The sequence below is a fragment of the Pleurodeles waltl genome, chromosome 7 (assembly GCF_031143425.1).
Source record: "Pleurodeles waltl isolate 20211129_DDA chromosome 7, aPleWal1.hap1.20221129, whole genome shotgun sequence".
Taxonomy (NCBI): domain Eukaryota; kingdom Metazoa; phylum Chordata; class Amphibia; order Caudata; family Salamandridae; genus Pleurodeles; species Pleurodeles waltl.
Genome location: NC_090446.1, coordinates 943,280,495 through 943,298,448, shown reverse-complemented (window position 1 = coordinate 943,298,448; position 17,954 = coordinate 943,280,495). Strand labels below are relative to the sequence as shown.

Below are 17,954 nucleotides of genomic sequence, written 5' to 3'. Positions count from 1 at the left end.
TCTTTCTTCCATCCTCTCTCTGTATTTCCCGGCCTTTCTTTTTATTCTATGTCTCAAATTTCCCTCTGACTTTTTTCCTCTATTCCTTCTTCACAATTATGTCTCACCTTTCACTTTCCCTTCTCATTTTGTCTCCCATTTTCCTCTCTGGATTTCATATTTCTAACAGGAATACCTGTCTCGATATGGCTGGATTGCACCTGTGGTCTGGGATGAGGAAGGATCTGAAGGCCCCTCACTCGCAGCTGATCCAGACCGGGCCCCAAGCGACCTATCTCAGTCAATCACCGAGGATGAATCGCCGGATAGTCAGGAGGACACATCCTCAACGCAGCCAAAGATCACTTTAACATTTTCTGAGTCCTTAAAACATTTCCAAGAGGACAACGGCCTCCAGGCCACTGGGATCCTGGATGAACCAACAAAAAAGGCCATGAATAAGCCAAGATGTGGCGTTCCTGACCACAAAGCCGAAGGGAGCATGAAAAACAATACATTGAGTTCCAAAGAAACAGAGATGGACAGTGCCAGAGATGATGCCACCATGAATAACACCACACGTGGTGCTAATGCAGCAGGCAGCAGTCCGCGGAGGAGGCGCTTCCTGTCCCACCTGCTGGATCTCCACCGCAGCAAGCGAGACAGCACTGGTGCTCCAGATGGAATCAGCTCTTTGGGGTTTTCTAAACACACTCTGAGCTGGCGCCTCATAGGTGAAGGTTATAGCATGCAGCTGAGCATTGAACAGCAGAGGAGCATTCTCAATTTGGCATTCCGCATGTGGAGTGAGGTCATTCCGTTGCATTTCAAGGAGGACACAACGTCTGAGAATATTGACATCAGAGTGGGGTTCGGGACAGGTAATGTATAGGAGAACAAATGGAGAGACTAAAATGTAGGGGTGAAAGTATAGTCCTGACTGTAGAAATATAAAGCACATATTAAAAAGTAAGGACAGAAACACTGACAAGAGTAGGGGGTAAGAGCACAGACTGACGTGTGATGGGTAAAAGCATAGATAAACATGGAGGAGGCCAGTGTAGGACATACATGTACAAACTGAATGAGGAGCAGCCCACTTCTATGTATGAGGACAGAAGTAGAGACTAAAGTTGCAAGGTCCATAACACATGCTGAAGCAGCCTGTCACAGCAGAGAGACTGAGATGTACTGAACCAGATTGTTGTGAAGGGGAGTTGCTCAAACCTTAGTGTGTCCACCGAGGAGACTGAAGCCTAGAGGGTAGCAGCACATGTATTAATGTGGGGGACTAACAGGAGTAACTCTTGAATTTCCAAGTTCACTCCTAGTGCCTTATTGTTTGAGTGGCCGAGTCACGAACAGCTGCTCAATAGAATGACTTGCCAGGCACATGAATACATTATGACTGTCCATCAACAAAACCAGTAAGTGCTAGTAGCTTTATGCCTAGTGGAGTGGTGCGGGTAAGCGGGTCAAGAAGCTGTGTTACAAAGCGCAGCATGCTTCTCTGACTTACCCAGTATGAGGAGCCTGGATCTTGAATTTTTTTTCCTAAATTTGGAGATTGTTACACTCCAAAACCATGAAAGTTTAACTGGTTTATAACCAGACTCTTTCCTTAAAAAGCAAAACACTTTTTCAGTGTTACACCCACTAAAGTACAGTCTATGTACAAACAACCCAAACAAACACGATCTTAATATGTTAGAGTCCGGTGAATGGACGGTCCTACTGTATAGGAGTAGGTAGGTCCAAAGTCAATCTGTTTGCTTTGTTCTAACTCGTTTTGGTGCCCACTTTGTAGTTGGAGAAAAGGTAGGACCATTTAACAAAAAAGATTTGAGGTTAAGCTGGCCGCTGGAATCCAGAGAAAGAGGTTAGCAGCCCACTGACTGAGCCAATCACAGCTAGCACCAATAATTACTGTCACTTTCAGACTCAGCAGCAGAAACTGCTTCTAGAGCAGCTGGACTTGCACAGCTCCATACCGTTCCCTGAGGCCTCTTGGGGAGTCCATCTTCTCTCCCTGCCAGTGAATGACACAATGGAAACATCTCTATACTTCTACGTAACTTTGTGTTATGTGTCAAAAAAACTTGCTTTTTAAAAACAGGTTACCATAAAAACGCCTGATGACTGTGAATGGTAATGCTGGGTTCAGAATAGGAGCAGCCTAAAGAGCAGGTAGAAGGATTTTTGTCATCTAACAAAAAAGTGACATTTTGCTTCCCCTCAATCATGGAAAATGTCTCAATTCATTGTTCGTAGTACAGTTGTAACCATTTGCTTGTGGCTTTGACTCCTGCTGCCTACTATGGCCATGCTCTTAAACTGACTTTTGCAGTCTATAGAGCAAAAGGCAAGGTTGGCATCCTCCTGAGATGTCTTTGAAGAGTCCAAACCAAAACCTGGAGCTATTGTCACACTTCTATTGTGCACCCAGATCTTATCACATTCACACTATGAATGACTACCACCACAGAAGAGGAGTAAAGTGCCTAACGTCTCCACTGTTTTTGCTTTCTGTTACAGGAAAACATTTAGGCTGCTCACAGGCCTTCGATGGGGTTGGACAACAGTTCGCTCATGCCTGGTTTTTGGGCGATATCCATTTTGATGATGATGAACATTTTGTTGGCTCCGCAAGTGAGCATGGTATGAGCCTCCTAAAGGTAGGTAGTTTTCTTTGATCCACATCTATCTACAAATGTATCAGTGGGTCTGTATATGTGTATGTTTGACTGTGTGTGTGTATTTGTATATCTAGAAAATCATGAGAAATATTACAGCTAGATCAAGGAATTATAAACCTCTAAAATGAAGTTGTTAGGTTATAGGTATGCATACCACCAGAGCCCAAAACCTTCAGGTTAGCCATGGCTCTCTTATTGCCTCATTGGTTGTTTTTACCCACTTCATTGTCCCTGGGTTATAGCCCACATTTACCTAGAGGATCTCTTGGCTCTAGTAGTATTGATTGAATAGAAAAGTTTGATCCTTCCTGAACAGGAAGTGAAGGAAGGTTTTACTGAGAGTGATGGGTGGAAATTTTAAAACCAAATGAGTCAAAACTGAGAAAGATCTACCACAAGATTGAGACGTATTAAAGTACATAACTTTCAATTGCAAAACCTTTTGTGGAAAGAAGAGGTCTACAGCGAATATACCAGTATCAATCGTTAGTAAAAAATTCAGCCACCTTTCCATGGATTATATGCTAGACTGAAGGGAGCATTTTGAAATTAATTCTGGCATGATTGATTAGCCACAAAGGTGATAAGTATGACAGCTTGATTTTGTAAAATCTGCAGACGATGCATCAGATATTTTATTGATAACAGCAGATAGACTGCATATATTTATTGATATCCAGAAAGACAGCATCAACGTATAGCAGTAGTCAAGGTGGGATCAAAGAAATTTACAGATGGCAGCATTATATCCTGCAAAAAAAAAAAGGAGAATGTTGTATAACTTCCACACCTGACATGACGCCTTAGAGTTAATCCGGCAGGCCGGACTGTAGCTTTTTTTTTCTTCTAAATATTTTATTGGTTTTATATTTCAGATATACGTTACAAGCTATACAATTGTCAACCACAGGATCCCATTGATCTGCGTGAAAAACATATAACAACCCCAAACCCCACACATTAAACACGTCTCGGAACACTACTTAACCTTCAGTATCATTACTTGCTGCAATGGCTGGAAACATTAGCGTGTGTTACATAGCTGAGGGGTTGCGCGTGTGTGACCAGTGTGGGCCTTTTACTACTGGACCTGTACCGCGTGTCGCCTGGTGGTGGCCTAGCGTGGGCCTTGTAACAGCAAATGGTGACGGAGGTTGAGTGTTTGCCCTGTGTGTTATAGATATTCTTGTGCTGGTGAGCTAGTGAGCTGTCAGCGCGGGAGGGGGGGTGATCGAGCCCGTTCGATGATGGCGTGCCGCACGTCGAGTTGAGCCTCCTTGGGGGGTGCGCGGGAGGATTTGTGCTGCGCTTATTCAATCTGTGTATTCCCCGGTTCATGGGCGCTTATCATCATTTTTGGCCTCAAGTTTAGTTACCAATGTTTCCCAGGCGACACACCCTGTGTGTTGTTGTCCCTCCCGCGACAGCTTCTTTAGTACCTGGTGTTCCGTGCGGGCCCAGCGTAGTGTTAGGGTGTACCAAGAGTTCCGATCGGGTGCTGAGGGCGCCTTCCAATGCATAGCTATCAATCTTTTATACCTCAAGCAGGCTAGGTCTACAAATTTGTGCAAGTGTCTTTGTTTTTTAAATCTTGACCTCAGCCCCAGTTGGCAGGACTTGGGGTCTACTGCCAATACGAGCCCCGTTAGTTCGGAGATCCCCTGTACCACCTCCATCCATGCTTTTTGTATGCTAGGGCACTCCCAGACCATATGATAGAAGTGTGCTGACGGCGACTTACATCTAGGGCATGTCGGTTCAGAGTCTGGGAACATTCGCCTTATCCTGGCAGGGGACAAGTATGTTTGATGTGTGAAGTTGAACTGGGTGTACCTGAATCTGGGGTTCCTTGACACTCCACAGGCCGGACTGTAGCTTAACCTCGAGCAGGGGATACAGGCATCACGCAAAATATTTCAACAGGTTAGCACCAATCACAGGTAAACTGCATTTGGACTTCAGTTGCACAGGCAACCGAAGCCCAAGGCAAGAAGCTGCAGGCACACAGAAACTAAGCACGGAAGCTCAAAGTTGGGTAGCTGTCACTGCCACGTCTTGTTATGTTTCAAAGCAAAAAGATGTGGCACATTAGAGATGATGCTGTGGGTTGTCAAAACCCTGAGGATGGAGCAGAGAGTAGCACATTCACTGCCATCAGATCCAGTATGAACACACGTCCAGTACCATTTGGGCTGGCTCTATGCTGAGCAGATAGGCCAGTCTCTCCATACCCTCTCACTCCCTTAAGTTAAGTAAGCTCCTTGGCTCATCTAAGGTCTATTCATAACTGGAAAATCAGAGTTTGTTCTTTTTTTAAATGCTTCACAGGGTCATAGGCCCTGATCGCTCTCCTTAATCTCTAATTTTTTATGATTGACATTAGTGATGTGCACTAATTTAAGGCCTGAGGACAGGCGTGATGTTAGCAGCAATGCAATCCACTCTGTCGTCGTGCCAAGTGAAAGGCAGGGGTATGCAGCAACACTGTCACTAAAACTAAAGAGGCTGAAAGATCTCATCACAAATTAACTAAGGAGGTGATTTAGAGTTTAGCAGATGGACTACTGTCTTTCAGGGCGACAGAGGCCATAACGTCCATACCCTGACCAACAGTAGTCTATCCCAATCGGGTATAAGAAAATCATACCAAGTTTAGAAGGGAGAGCACGTGCCTTTTAGCACTGATTAGCAGTGATAAAGTGCTCAGAGTCCTAGAGCCAACAAAAAGAAGTCAGAAAAATAGGAGGAGGAAGGCAAAAAGTTTGGGGATGATCCTGCAAAAAGGGCCAGGCCCAACAAGATGGCTGCTGTTGATTTTCAGTCATCCACCTAATTCTTAAATTTTTTTGTTGCCCAAACACAACCCCCAGGGTGGGAGTTTGTCACTGAAAACAAAAAACGAATGACCCTTATATCCTTTGTTGTTTCTTCCAGGGTGTGTGAAGATCATTATTTTTTTCATTCCCTCAACAGAATATTTTTCTTGGGGGTGACACTCAAAAAAACCATCAACCTGTTCACTGTAAACAGAGTTGTCAGTGTGATGGCTTTACTCCGAGGACTCCTACTATGTCAGGCCACCTGAGGTAGCTTCCTGTCTGTGAAACCAGCAGAGGCTCCTCCGACGGAATGCTGAGAGAACCCTGTCTGACAAACTCCAAATCGCCCTTTAACACTCAAAAAGTCTTAAAACACAAACACTCTGAAAAAGAAGGGAACATGTGCATACAGTTAGGGCATTTATTCATTGATTGATTTAGTTATATAATTTAAAGCACACTGTTACCATATAGGGTGCTCTGCCACTGAGGCATCCGTTGAAGTAAATGTCAGCGAGTTAATGGATAACTAATTAGAACAGGGACTTTTTATGTTGACAAAAAAATGTGAAGGGATCAGCAATAGTGGGCTGAGAAAAGGGTAGGGGATTCCAGTGTTTAGTGGCCAGGCCGGAAAAAAGTTTGCCCTTCCATGCGAGCTCCTGAGATGCAAAAACGCAGAAGAAAAATATCTACGCATCACTTTATTATTTCCCTTGACATTCATGTGTATGCAGACAGTTACATGTAACAGATTAGTGCCATCTGCAGGGCTCTATGCGTAATTGCCGTGACACTGGTTTGATCTCCAGCAGGGACATCACAGGATTTCATCCCTCTTTGAATGACGAAATTGTATCATGTGGTCAAATAATAGAAACGTGCGACTTATATAGCTACAAACGGTAAAATATGCCATAGCAAGCTGCACATAAATCAATTTATCATATGTTCATTTTAAGATAAAGAAAACAAAGAAGTTAGGGCCAGATGTAGCAAAGGATTTTACCCATTCTGTATCAATGGGAAAATGTGTTCGTACATATGGCCCTTAACCTTTTAACTGCTGTAGGTTACAACAAATAACAAGCATTGCCAAGCCAGTCAGTCTTGCTTTACCAATACTCTGCGGTCACCACTGCTGGCTTTGAAAATGCCAGATGCTTTTAAAATGTGCCACTAAATGATGGAATGAATCCATTGGTCTGTGTTATGGAATCTCCAGGAGGCCATCAGTCCCACCTTTGAGAGTCACTGCAGCCCCCGGTTAACAAAGGCATCATCCCCCTAAATCTTTGTCCTGTCTTGTCCCTAGTTCTGTCAAAGACCAAGTTCCAATCTCCCCAACCACCGAAGGGCAGGAGACCAGGGAAAGCAGCACTTGCAGAGGGGACTTGAATACGGACTCCTGTCCAGCGTTGGGGGCATACACTGAAGTTATGGCGACCTCTTTCCTTTTAGTTTGCCAGTCAAGAGGAACCACCTGCCTTCCCTAATGGTGCATGAGTTGGATAGCAAGCAGGCCAAATGTTCGCCAAACATGATGCCTACCCCTTGCTTTAATTTTTGCAGATCCAAAATACTTTGCACGAAAATATGTAGATCTTCACTTGCATGGATAGTCTTACTCATTAAGTGTGTCTCCTGAATGAGGCGTAGATAAACCCTCTCCAATTGCCTGAAGGACTGCAGAATCATTACACACTTGACTGAAGAGATCAATGCCCCTTATATGATAGATGTTTTTAAAGTTTTGTGCACCAAAATCTGCATGTTCGGTAATTACCAGGCATTTTTCCCGTTACTCCTGTTGGGATTTAACAATAATTATCGGGTGTGTTGCAATTTGTATCACTTGTGATTGTGATTGCTGAGCAAACATGGTTTTGAACAGGGATTGGAATCATCTATGCCACCCATACTTGGAAACCTAGCAAATAAAAATAGAAAAAATAAAATATTCCCTAGTTTTGTTCCCGGATCAAAACCTTTGATTGTCCTCTGACAGACAGAACATTCGCTACATGTGGTACCGTTACATGGGTTGGAGTTTGCAAATTATTCTCAGGTCTTTCTCGGTGGTAGAATCTGTTTCTGTATACTCCTCCACCAGAGACCCACCTGCAATTTTTTTGCCAGCCTGTAGAACGCACCTGCCTAATCTTCTACACACCAACCATGGAGGCCACATGACCTCTGAATCAACAAGACAACAAGGTACTTTTCCACTAGAGTTGGATGACCGTCTACAGCACCTCGAGTATTTATAACTAAGCACCAGCAATTTTTCTCACACTACAGGATCATTGACCCTCAGAACTACTGAGGAGTTTCCCCATTTGAAATGCAAGTTATTGCACACATGGGGGAAGGGTATTCTCCTCACTTAGATACCCCACCAAGTTTGTCAATGAGCCTCACCAATTTCTCTTAAACTTTCCCTTTCTGACCCCCTCTCATTTTTTCTCAGAAACTAAAAATTAACTAAGTTCTGCCTGTCACCAGACAATCAAAACTATTAAATGTTGAACAAAAGGGAGATATTTAATTTTTTCTATTTTCTTTTTAATGTTTTCCCAACTATGTATGATAATTTCCATCGCTGTGCAAACTAGTGGGACACTCTGCAGGAACCAGAATTGGCCAGTTGCCCTCTAAAGGCTATAGGTTTCCTATTGCTATTGCTATTTCTGTTACGCCATTCCACACAATAAGACCAGTGCTTTTTTCAAGTTTTTACCTGATTCCAGAATCACTTTTATAATCACACGCATTCCCTTTTCACTTGTGATGTTTTCCACCTTTTAGTGTATACTCAGATAGCACCAAAAAGATGTGATTTTCTAACCTGTTATTCTTCTCATGGACTCCAGCTATGTATTATTGATGATGTACTATGATATATAACTAATGGTCATACAAATTGTATACTTTTGAACTAAGTAAGATCGTTCTACTTTTCCTGATACTGTGTTGAACAAACGTAGGGAGTATTTTTTTCTGTTTTCCTATGATTGCGGATCCAACCTTACCTTGTTCTAGGGCCAAACATATGTTATTTAACACTTGTACTGAGGGTCTTAAAAGAGCCTTCTTTGAACAAGTCTGAAAGTGCTCTGCGATTGTCAGCATCCAAGAAGTAATGGTGGTGGTGGGAAACAGGGACACTGTAACCTGCGTATTCTTACCAGTTGTTCCTAATTTTCCAGCATAGCGTTGGTAACCTCACTAACATGTAGGTTATGTGGTCTCTACTGTTATGTAACTGCAAAAGGTCCCACAGAACTTTCCCAGCAAGTTCATTATCCATATAGACCCACTTTTTCCAGTTCCTTGCTGGTCCATTCTCCCAGAAGTCACAGATAGGCTGCTTGATTATATCCGACTAAATATAAGCATTCCAAACCCCATCAGATGGTCTATCAGTACTATCTTTGAAATTCTAGGTGTCCTAACCCTACATATACTAAAGAATCTTGCTTTGCAAAACTTCCAACTTCTTTTTCGATAACCTTTGGGTGAGCTTGTAGTAGATAAAAAAGCCAGGGTAGAACATTCGTTTTAAGAATATTAATTCTCCCCAGCAAGGAGATTTGTACTTTCTTCCATCTTCCTGCTGCTGTACTGGTTCTTCCGTTAACCTTGCACAATTCACTTTAACGAAGTGTCTGCATCAAATTAGTCAGCTGAATGCCTAGATATTTATTCGATCTCAGTGCTATTGAAATGCCCTCACATTTTGACATTCTGAAAGGGTCTAAGGTTTAGATTTTCAGATTAGTAGGAGCTTATTTTAAACCCACAGACCTCTTAAAAACCCGAAGGATCGACTGAGGGTGCAGCTTTTGGTCTGGACTGATTTGCAAAAATCAGTCACTGAATTTTGCCTTAATTCCCAATCTCCACAGTACTGTATGTGAACACACACAGCTTACCTTAACAAATGCTTTTCCTACATCCAATTGCAATAATATTGCAAGGATGTGCTTCTTTGGGACATTTTCATTGATGTGGATAATGTTTAGAATATTATGGTGGTCATTACAACCCTGGCGGTCGGTGTTAAAGTGGCGGTAAAACCGCAAACAGGCCGGCGGAAAAATAATGGAATGACGACCGCGGCGGAAAACGCCAACAAAGACAGCCACTTTAACACTCAGACCGCCACGGCGGTACAAACAAACAGCTTGGCGGTCACCGCCAACAGACAGGCGGAAGACAATCTATCAATCTGCCACCTTTTCCAGGGCGGATTCACCGCAGACAAAAACACGGCGGAAACAGGACTTCGAAGGGAAAACGCTCACCTCTACACACCCAACGAGGAATCCGGACGCCATGGAACCCGAGCTCTAGATCCTGCCCTTATCTTCTTGCTCCTCTACCAGGAGCATGAACGCCGGCTGCGAAGACAACAGTGAGTACTGCACCTACAACACAGGGGAGGGCGGAGGGAAAAATCAGGACACACACACGCAATACGCAACACCCCCACCCTCACTCACGACAACACACACACTAATACAGCATGATACATTACAGTTACACCCAGCAACCCCCCCCGGAAGAATGCAAAGACCAAAGAAAATGAGTGTAACCATTGTAATATATTAAAATCCAGTACGCAAAAATATATATATATACACACAATGAACAAAATGTACACCAAGAACAGTAGTCCAGGTAGTGCTCCATTGAAGTCCGTGGAACACTGGGCCCACACGGTATGGGCGAGGCCCACACTCAATCCCCGAACATGACGGAGAGAACACTGCAGGGGCATCAGATAGCAATAAAACAGGCACCTCGGGGGGAAGGAAAGGGGGGGGGGGGCACCTCAGCCGGTTGAGTGCACGATGCCAAATCCACAAGGGGGCCACATGCCCACTGTTCCATCCTGGGGAGTGCAAAGCCACAGTCTCTCAAGTTTCTACAGTGGGTGGTTTGCCCACTGTTCAATCCTGGGGAGTGCAAAGCCACAGTCTCTCAAGTCTCTACAGTGGGTGGTTTGCCCACTGTTCAATCCTGGGGAGTGCAAAGCCACAGTCTCTAGAGTCTCTACAGTGGGTGGTTTGCCCACTGTTCAATCCTGGGGAGTGCAAAGCCACAGTCTCTCAAGTCTCTAGAGTGGGTGGTTTTCCAACTGTTCAATCCTGGGGAGTGCAAAGCCACAGTCTCTCAAGTCTCTACAGTGGGTGGTTTGCCCACTTTTCCATCCAAAGCCACAGTCTCTCAAGTGGATGCCTTTCTCCACTGGTTCTGGAGGGGGCTTTGTGCCCAGAGTGCATCATCCTGCCAAGGACAGAGGTAGTGGATGTGATACTCCACTGGTTCCGGAGGGGGCTTTGTGCCCAGAGTGCTTCATCCTGCCAAGGACAGAGGTAGTGGATGTGATACTCCACTGGTTCCGGAGGGGGCTTGGTGCCCAGAGTGCTTCATCCTGCCAAGGACAGAGGTAGTGGATGTGATACTCCACTGGTTCTGGAGGGGGCTTTGTGCCCAAAGTGCTTTATCCTGCCAAGGACAGTGGTAGTGGATGTGATACTCCACTGGTTCTGGAGGGGGCTTTGTGCCCAGAGTTCTTCATCCTGCCAAGGACAGAGGTAGTGGATGTGATACTCCACTGGTTCTGGAGGGGGCTTGGTGCCCAGAGTTCTTCATCCTGCTCGTGATGGACTCAGTAGCGTCAGTGCCCTTGGCGCTCATGGGCCAGCGGTGCTTGCTGCGGCGGTGCCCTGTTCAGCGGTGCTTGTGGCGGCAGGGCCCTGTTCAGCGGTGATTGTGGTGGTGGTGCCCTGTTTAGCGGTGCTAGTTGCTGCGGTGCCCTGCTCAGCGGTGCTTGTTGCGGCGGTGCCCTGTTCAGCGGTGCTTGTGGCGCCAGTGCCCTGTTCAGCGGTGCTTTTGGCGGCGGTGCCCTGTTCAGCGGTGCTTGTGGTGGTGGTGCCCTGTTCAGTGGTGCTTGTGGCGGCGGTGCCCTGTTCAGCGGTGCTTGTGGCGGCGGTGACCTGTTCAGCGGTGCTTGTGGCAGCGGGGTCCTTTGCAGTGACTCAGCTGCTGGCGGTCCTGTCTGGCCCAGCGGGGCTGGTGCTGGCGGTCCTTCATAGCCCAGCGGGGCTGATGCTGGTGGTCCTTCATGGCCCAGCAAGGCTGGCGGTCCTTCATGGCCCAGCGGGGTTGGTGCTGGCGGTCCTGTCTGGCCCAGCGGGGCTGGTGCTGGCGGTGGGCTCCTGGGCAGCTGGGCAGCTGGGCTGGTGGCGTTGGCCTCCTGGGCAGCAGGGCTGGTGACGGTGGCCTCCTGGGCAGCAGGGATGATGGCAGTCGCCTCCTGGGCAGCTGGGCTGGTGCTGGCGGTGGCCTCCTGGGCAGCAGGGCTGGTGGCGTTGGCCTCCTGGGCAGCAGGGCTGGTGGCAGTGGCCTCCTGGGCAGCAGGACTGGTGGCGGTGGCCTCCTGGGCAGCAGGGCTGGTGGCGGTGGCCTCCTGGGCAGCAGGGCTGGTGGCGGTGGCCTCCTGGGCAGCGGGGATGATGGCGGTCGCCTCCTGGGCAGCTGGGCTGGTGCTGGCCTCCTGGGCAGCGGGGATGATGGCGGTCTTCTCCGCCGTGCTGCTCTTCCCAGACTTGCTGACTTTCTTGTGGCCCTTCTCCACCTTGGAAGGTGTCGCAGCTGACTCCACACTCCCACCTGTACCCCTGGGAGCAGCTTTGGCGGCTGGAGTCTTCCCCCTCTCCCGCTGGGGCATTGGCCAACTTTTGATGCTTCACAGGTGGGGGACTGTCCGTGCTGTGGCTCAGTGCCACACTGGTTGCCCTGGTGACCGGTGCACTCCAGATTCCGGTGACTACAGGCTCCACTGGTCCCGGAGATGTTGTGGCTGAGGTGCTAGGTTGGGACCTGGAGAGTCGGGCCCTAGGAGACGGACGGGGTGGGGGAGGTGAGGGAAAGAGGTCAAGGTTGGACAGGAAAAGTTTCTTGGGAACACTGGGACGGGTAGCTGGAGGGGGTTTGGGAGTGGAGGAAGATGTTGTGGTTGTAGGAGGTGTTCGTTTGGTGACTTTGGGTGAAGGTGCATGCGCTGGAGGCTGTTGTGAGGTGGATGGCTGTTGGGTGGGTGTGTGCCTGCGTTTGTGTATCTTGGGAGGTGGCATCACAGACACACTGGGAGAGGACACAGGGGACGTGTGAATGGCAGTGGGGGTGGCGACTGCACATGATCCGGATGTGGTGGTGGGTGTGCTGGTGATGGAAGTAGTGGCTGTAGATGTAGTGCATGCAGATGTGAGTGTAGACGAGACTGGGAGGGAGGAGACGAGGAGGAGGGGGACACAGTGGAGGCAGTGGATGTTGGTGTGTCTGCATGTGTGTGTGTGATGCTTGCGTGAGTGCCTGTGGGATGTGTGGTGCTTATGTTTGCCAGAGCTTCTCTTGTGTGTTGACGTGTGTGCATGCTGATCTGAAGGTGTACTTGGGATAGGCTGAGGTACCGGGGATTGGGTCTGGGTGGAGGAAGTTGGATGGGGGAGTCTGAAAAGCTTGCTGAAGGGCCGCCTGACCAGAATGAATGCCCTCCAGGAATGCATTTGTTTGTTGCAACTGCCTTTCTACACCATTGATGGCATTGAAAATGGTAGACTGCCCAACAGTGAGGGACATGAGGAGGTCAATGGCCTCCTCACTGACGGCAGCAGGGGTGACTGGGGCAGGGGCTGAGGTGCCTGGGGCGAAGGTGATGCCCACCCTCCTGGGTGAGCGGGCACAGGGCAAAGGCTGAGGGGCTGCTGGGAGGACATGCTGGTAGGGGGGGGTGGCGGCTGTAGATGCGGGGGAACAGATGTTGCCGCCACCACAAGGGAGCTCCCATCAGAGGACAAGTCCGTGTCACTGGTGTCAGCTCCTGTCCCCGCCGTGGAGCTCTCCTCACCCTCCGTCCCACTGGTGAACTCCGAGTCTGGCCCTCCAGGGCCATGTGGGATGCAGCTCCCTCCTGCTCCGGTGCCACTGCTCCTCCGCCTGATGATGCTAATGCACACAAGAACAGGGAGACCACAAAAAGGGGGGGACGACAGAAGAAAGACATGTTGAGTGCATGCATTACCGCTACAGTTGGCGGACACGACAGACACAGAAGCCCCCTGCACTACGCCGCGCACTTGGGCTCCACTGTTCAATCCCTGGGACATGGCATACAAGGCTATGGCCAACATCTGCACACATGGATGACACAGGAGACTGACTAGGTGTACTTGGCACTGTACACAGGTGGGGTGGGGTGCCACAGGGTCTGCCAGAACAAGGGGACCTATCTAGCACACTCGCCCTGGCCTAGGGAAACCCACAGCCCACCTCCTCCACCCAGACACCTCCACTGCATGCAAAATCAGCAGAATGAGAGTGTACTCACCCCCTTGTGGCTGCTGTGATGCCCTCAAGTGCCCATCCAACTCCGGGTATGCCATCGCCAGGATCCTGAACATCAGGGAGGTCATGGTGCGACGGGCACCCCTCCCACGTTGGGAGGCCATCCCCAGCTGGGCCTCCGCCGTCTTCTTGCTCCAGCGGCGAATGTCCTCCCATCTCTTACGGCAGTGGGTGCTCCATCTGTGGTAGACCCCCAGGGTCCGGATGTCCTTGGCGATGGCACGCCAAATATCTTTCTTTCTGGTGGGCGCTGACCTACATGAATTGTACAGGGGGAAAAGAAATTTATTACCAAATGGACCATCACAGAAATTGGCCCCCATCCCTACCCTTGCCATGATGCACATGCACTCACCGTCGTTTCATGCACGCCTCAATCTCTCCCCACCCCATCTTTCATCCACTCCACTCCACACAGGCACAGCCCATACAGCATGCTCCTAGTGTACTTACCTGTTTGTCTGGAGGACCGTAGAGTAGCGTGTACTGGGGGAGGACCCCATCCACGAGTTTCTCCAACTCCTCTGATGTGAAGGCAGGGTCCCTTTCCCCAGACGCACGAGCCATTGTCTCTTCCAGACCGAGGTCACAGCAGCACTTGCAGTGTAGGTCCTCTCCTGTCGAAGATCAGGTATCGAGTGATTGCACAGATAGAAAATGACGGTCACGTCCACGGCGGTGCGTAGCGTCACCGCCGGTGTACATCGTCATTGGCTCCTGGGACCCATAGGGTCCAATGTTAACCAATGCAGAATTGCGCCGCAGTCTTCGACCGCCTACCGTGACGGTGTACAACGCCAGCGCAGTTACTTCACATCCCATTGTCCCACTTTACAGGTCAGGCAGCCGCCATTTTAGGGGCCCACATGGCTTAATTTCTAACTGCGTCACACATACCTAGGCCTTGCCTCAACACTCATACAGGCCAAATTTCGGATTATGATTCGTGCTCTGTGTAAGCTGTGGGTACGTACCTCTGAGTTGGTTGACTCTGTGCTCGCTGTTGTCCTTCATAGGCACCGTCTGCTGGGACATGTGAGGAGATGGCGGCATTCTCAGGTGTACAGACTGCTGGTGGACCTGTCGACAATGGAGGAAAGACATGTGATTATCACCTACAGGCTTGATCGTGCCACAATCCTGGAACTGTGTGCTCAGCTGGAGCCAGACCTGATGTCAGCTATCCGCCATCCCATAGGAATCCCCCCTCAAGTGCAGGTGCTGTCAGTACTCCATTTCCTAGCAAGTGGGTCTTTTCAAACTACAGTGGCCATAGCATCAGGGATGTCCCAGCCTATGTTTTCCAATGTGTTGTCCAGAGTGTTGTCTGCCCTGCTGAAACACATGCAGAGCTACATCGTTTTCCCTCAGGTGGAGGATTTGCCTTCAGTGAAAGGTGACTTCTATGCCCTGGGACATATCCCCAACATCATAGGTGCCATTGATGGGACACATGTGGCTTTGGTACCCCCCGCAGGAGTGAATAGGTGTACAGAAACCAGAAGAGTTATCATTCCATGAATGTGCAGATGGTGTGTTTGGCCGACAAGTACATCTCCCATGTTAATGCCAAATTCCATGGCTCAGTGCATGACACTTACATCCTGCGGAATAGCAGCATCCCTTATGTGATGGGTCAACTCCAGAGGCACCGTGTGTGGCTATTAGGTGAGCACCTGGAAGCAAGTCAGTGGGAATGGTTGTCTGGGTCTGGGGATATCCCTACAGGTTAGTGTGTGTCTAACAGTTGTCCCTCGCCATTTGCAGGTGACTCTGGTTACCCCAACCTGTCATGGCTACTGACCCCAGTGAGGAATCCCAGGACAAGGGCAGAAGAATGCTACAATGAGGCCCATGGGCGAACTCGGCGGATAATAGAGCGGACCTTCGGCTTCCTGAAGTCCAGGTTTAGGTGCCTCCATATGACAGGTGGATCCCTATTCTACTCACCAAAGAAGGTGTGCGAAATCATCGTGGCCTGCTGTATGCTTCACAAATTAGCTTTGCGACGACAGGTGCCTTTTCTGCAGGAGGATGGTCCAGATGGCGGTGTTGTTGCAGCTGTGGAGCCTGTGGACAGTGAAGACGAGGAAGCAGAAGAAGAGGACATCGACAACAGGAACTCGGTGATCCTGCAATATTTCCAGTGAGACACAGGTAAGAATACAAACCTGCCTACTACATGTACTTTAACACTAGTACCTCTCTACTGTCTGTCGTTTTCACCCAGTGTATGGTCACTGAGTTGTCACTTTCCCTTACGATTTCACAGATGTGGGTCCCACAGCGTGACATCTGCTTTGTTTCCTCATGGACTAGAGCTGTGTGACATAGGTATGTTGACATTAAATTTGAAAGAGCAGTTTGACACTGTAATTGCTAATACACTATTTCGAAATCACAGACTGACTCCAGATTGTTTTGTGCTTCAAGGGTGTTTATTCAAGTGCTCAATATTGGAGGGGGTTGTAAAATGGTGAGGGGTGACGGTGGAGGAATGTCCATGGCAGAGTCCAGTCTATTAGTCTCACAGGTGCATTGCCCAAATGGGCATAGGAAGTGGAGCTGGGGCAGTTTGAGGATGGACAGGGTGACAAAGTGGGACAGAAGGATGACATTCAGGGTGGTCTCATTTCTTGGCGGGGGTCTTGGCATCGTTCTCTGTCTTTGTCCTGGATCTCAGGGACTGTTTGCGGGGTGGTTCTCCCTCTGCAGGGGGTGGGGTGCTGGTGTGGTGCTCCTGTGGCGGTGCCTCCTGTCCACTAGCACCGGCGGAGGTGGTGGGCAGCTCATCGTCCAGGCTAGTGTCAGGGGCCCCTTGTTGTGCCACAGTGTCCCTCCTGATGTTGAGTACTTCCTTCAGCACCCCTACGATGGTGCCCAGGGTGGAATTGATGGATCTGAGTTCCTCCCTGAAGCCCAAATACTGTTCCTCCTGCAGGCACTGGGTCTCCTGAAACTTGGCCAGTACTGTTGCCATCGTCTCTTGGGAGTGGTGGTAGGCTCCCATGATGTTGGAGAGGGCTTCGTGGAGAGTGGGTTCCCTTGGCCTGCCCTCCCCCTGTCGCACAGCAGCCCTCCCAGTTCCCCTGTGTTCCTGGGTCTCCGTCCCCTGGACTGTGTGCCCGCTACCACTGCCCCCAGGTCCCTGTTGTTGGTGGGGTGGTGGGATAGCCAGGGTTTCCTGTAGTGGTGGACACACTGCTGATTGACGTGTCCTGGGGACAGAGGTATGGGCCTGCCGGGTGGGTGCTGTGCTGGTGTTTCCAGAGGGGGGAAGCTCTGTAGTGGGCTGTGACTGTGTCAGGGGAACCGACTGTCCCGAGGTCCCCGATGGGCCGGGCTGGTCATCTAGATCCAGTTGGACAGAGCTGCTGTCACCACTGTGGGCCTCTTCTGTTGGTGGTGTGGACATGTATGGACCCTCCTGTCCGGTGACATTGGGTAGGGGTCCTGCAGGGGTATAAAAGGATGTTTATTACATCTGTGTGTGCCATAGTGTGCAATAGGTGGGTGACCGTGTACCCCAGTGCTTGCATTCCTGTGTGGGACCTTGTGTGTGATGGTGGTTTAGGGGAGTGTATGGGTATGTGCAGTGGCCATGCTTTAGTGATGGGTGTCCATGCTTTGTTGTTGCATGCAGGGCTTGGTGTTAGGATGTGTGGTTTGTGATGTTGGGACATTTGTGAGGAGTTGGAGTGATGGGGGTGAGGGTGAGGGTATGGGATGGCATGCAGGTAGGGTGGGGGATGTAATAGTTAAGATTTACCAGAGTCCATTCTTCCATCGTCTCCCGCGAGGCCCTCCGGATGCAGAATCGCCAAGACCTGCTCCTCCCATGTTGTTAGTTGTGGGGGAGGAGGTGGGGGTCTGCCGCCAATCCGCTGAACCTCAAGGTGGTGTCTTGAGACCACAGAACGCACCTTCCCCCGTAGGTTGTTCCACCTCTTCCTGATGTCATCCCTATTTCTTGGGTGCTGTCCCACTTAACCCTGTCCACTATTCTGCACCCTAACTCCATCTTCCTAGCTATGGAGGTGTGCTG

The 17,954-nt window shown here is 49.2% G+C and overlaps 1 protein-coding gene across 1 annotated transcript in view; it reads left to right on the top strand.

Moving 5' to 3' along the window:
- The window catches only part of LOC138245773 (matrix metalloproteinase-21-like), a 126,164-nt gene that overhangs the window by 48,261 nt on the left and 59,949 nt on the right, over positions 1 to 17,954 (top strand). The window contains exons 3-4 of the mRNA XM_069199665.1: positions 170 to 860; positions 2,515 to 2,654. Of these exons, the coding sequence (XP_069055766.1) occupies positions 170 to 860; positions 2,515 to 2,654 (831 nt within the window). The remainder of the gene's footprint in view (positions 1 to 169; positions 861 to 2,514; positions 2,655 to 17,954) is intronic.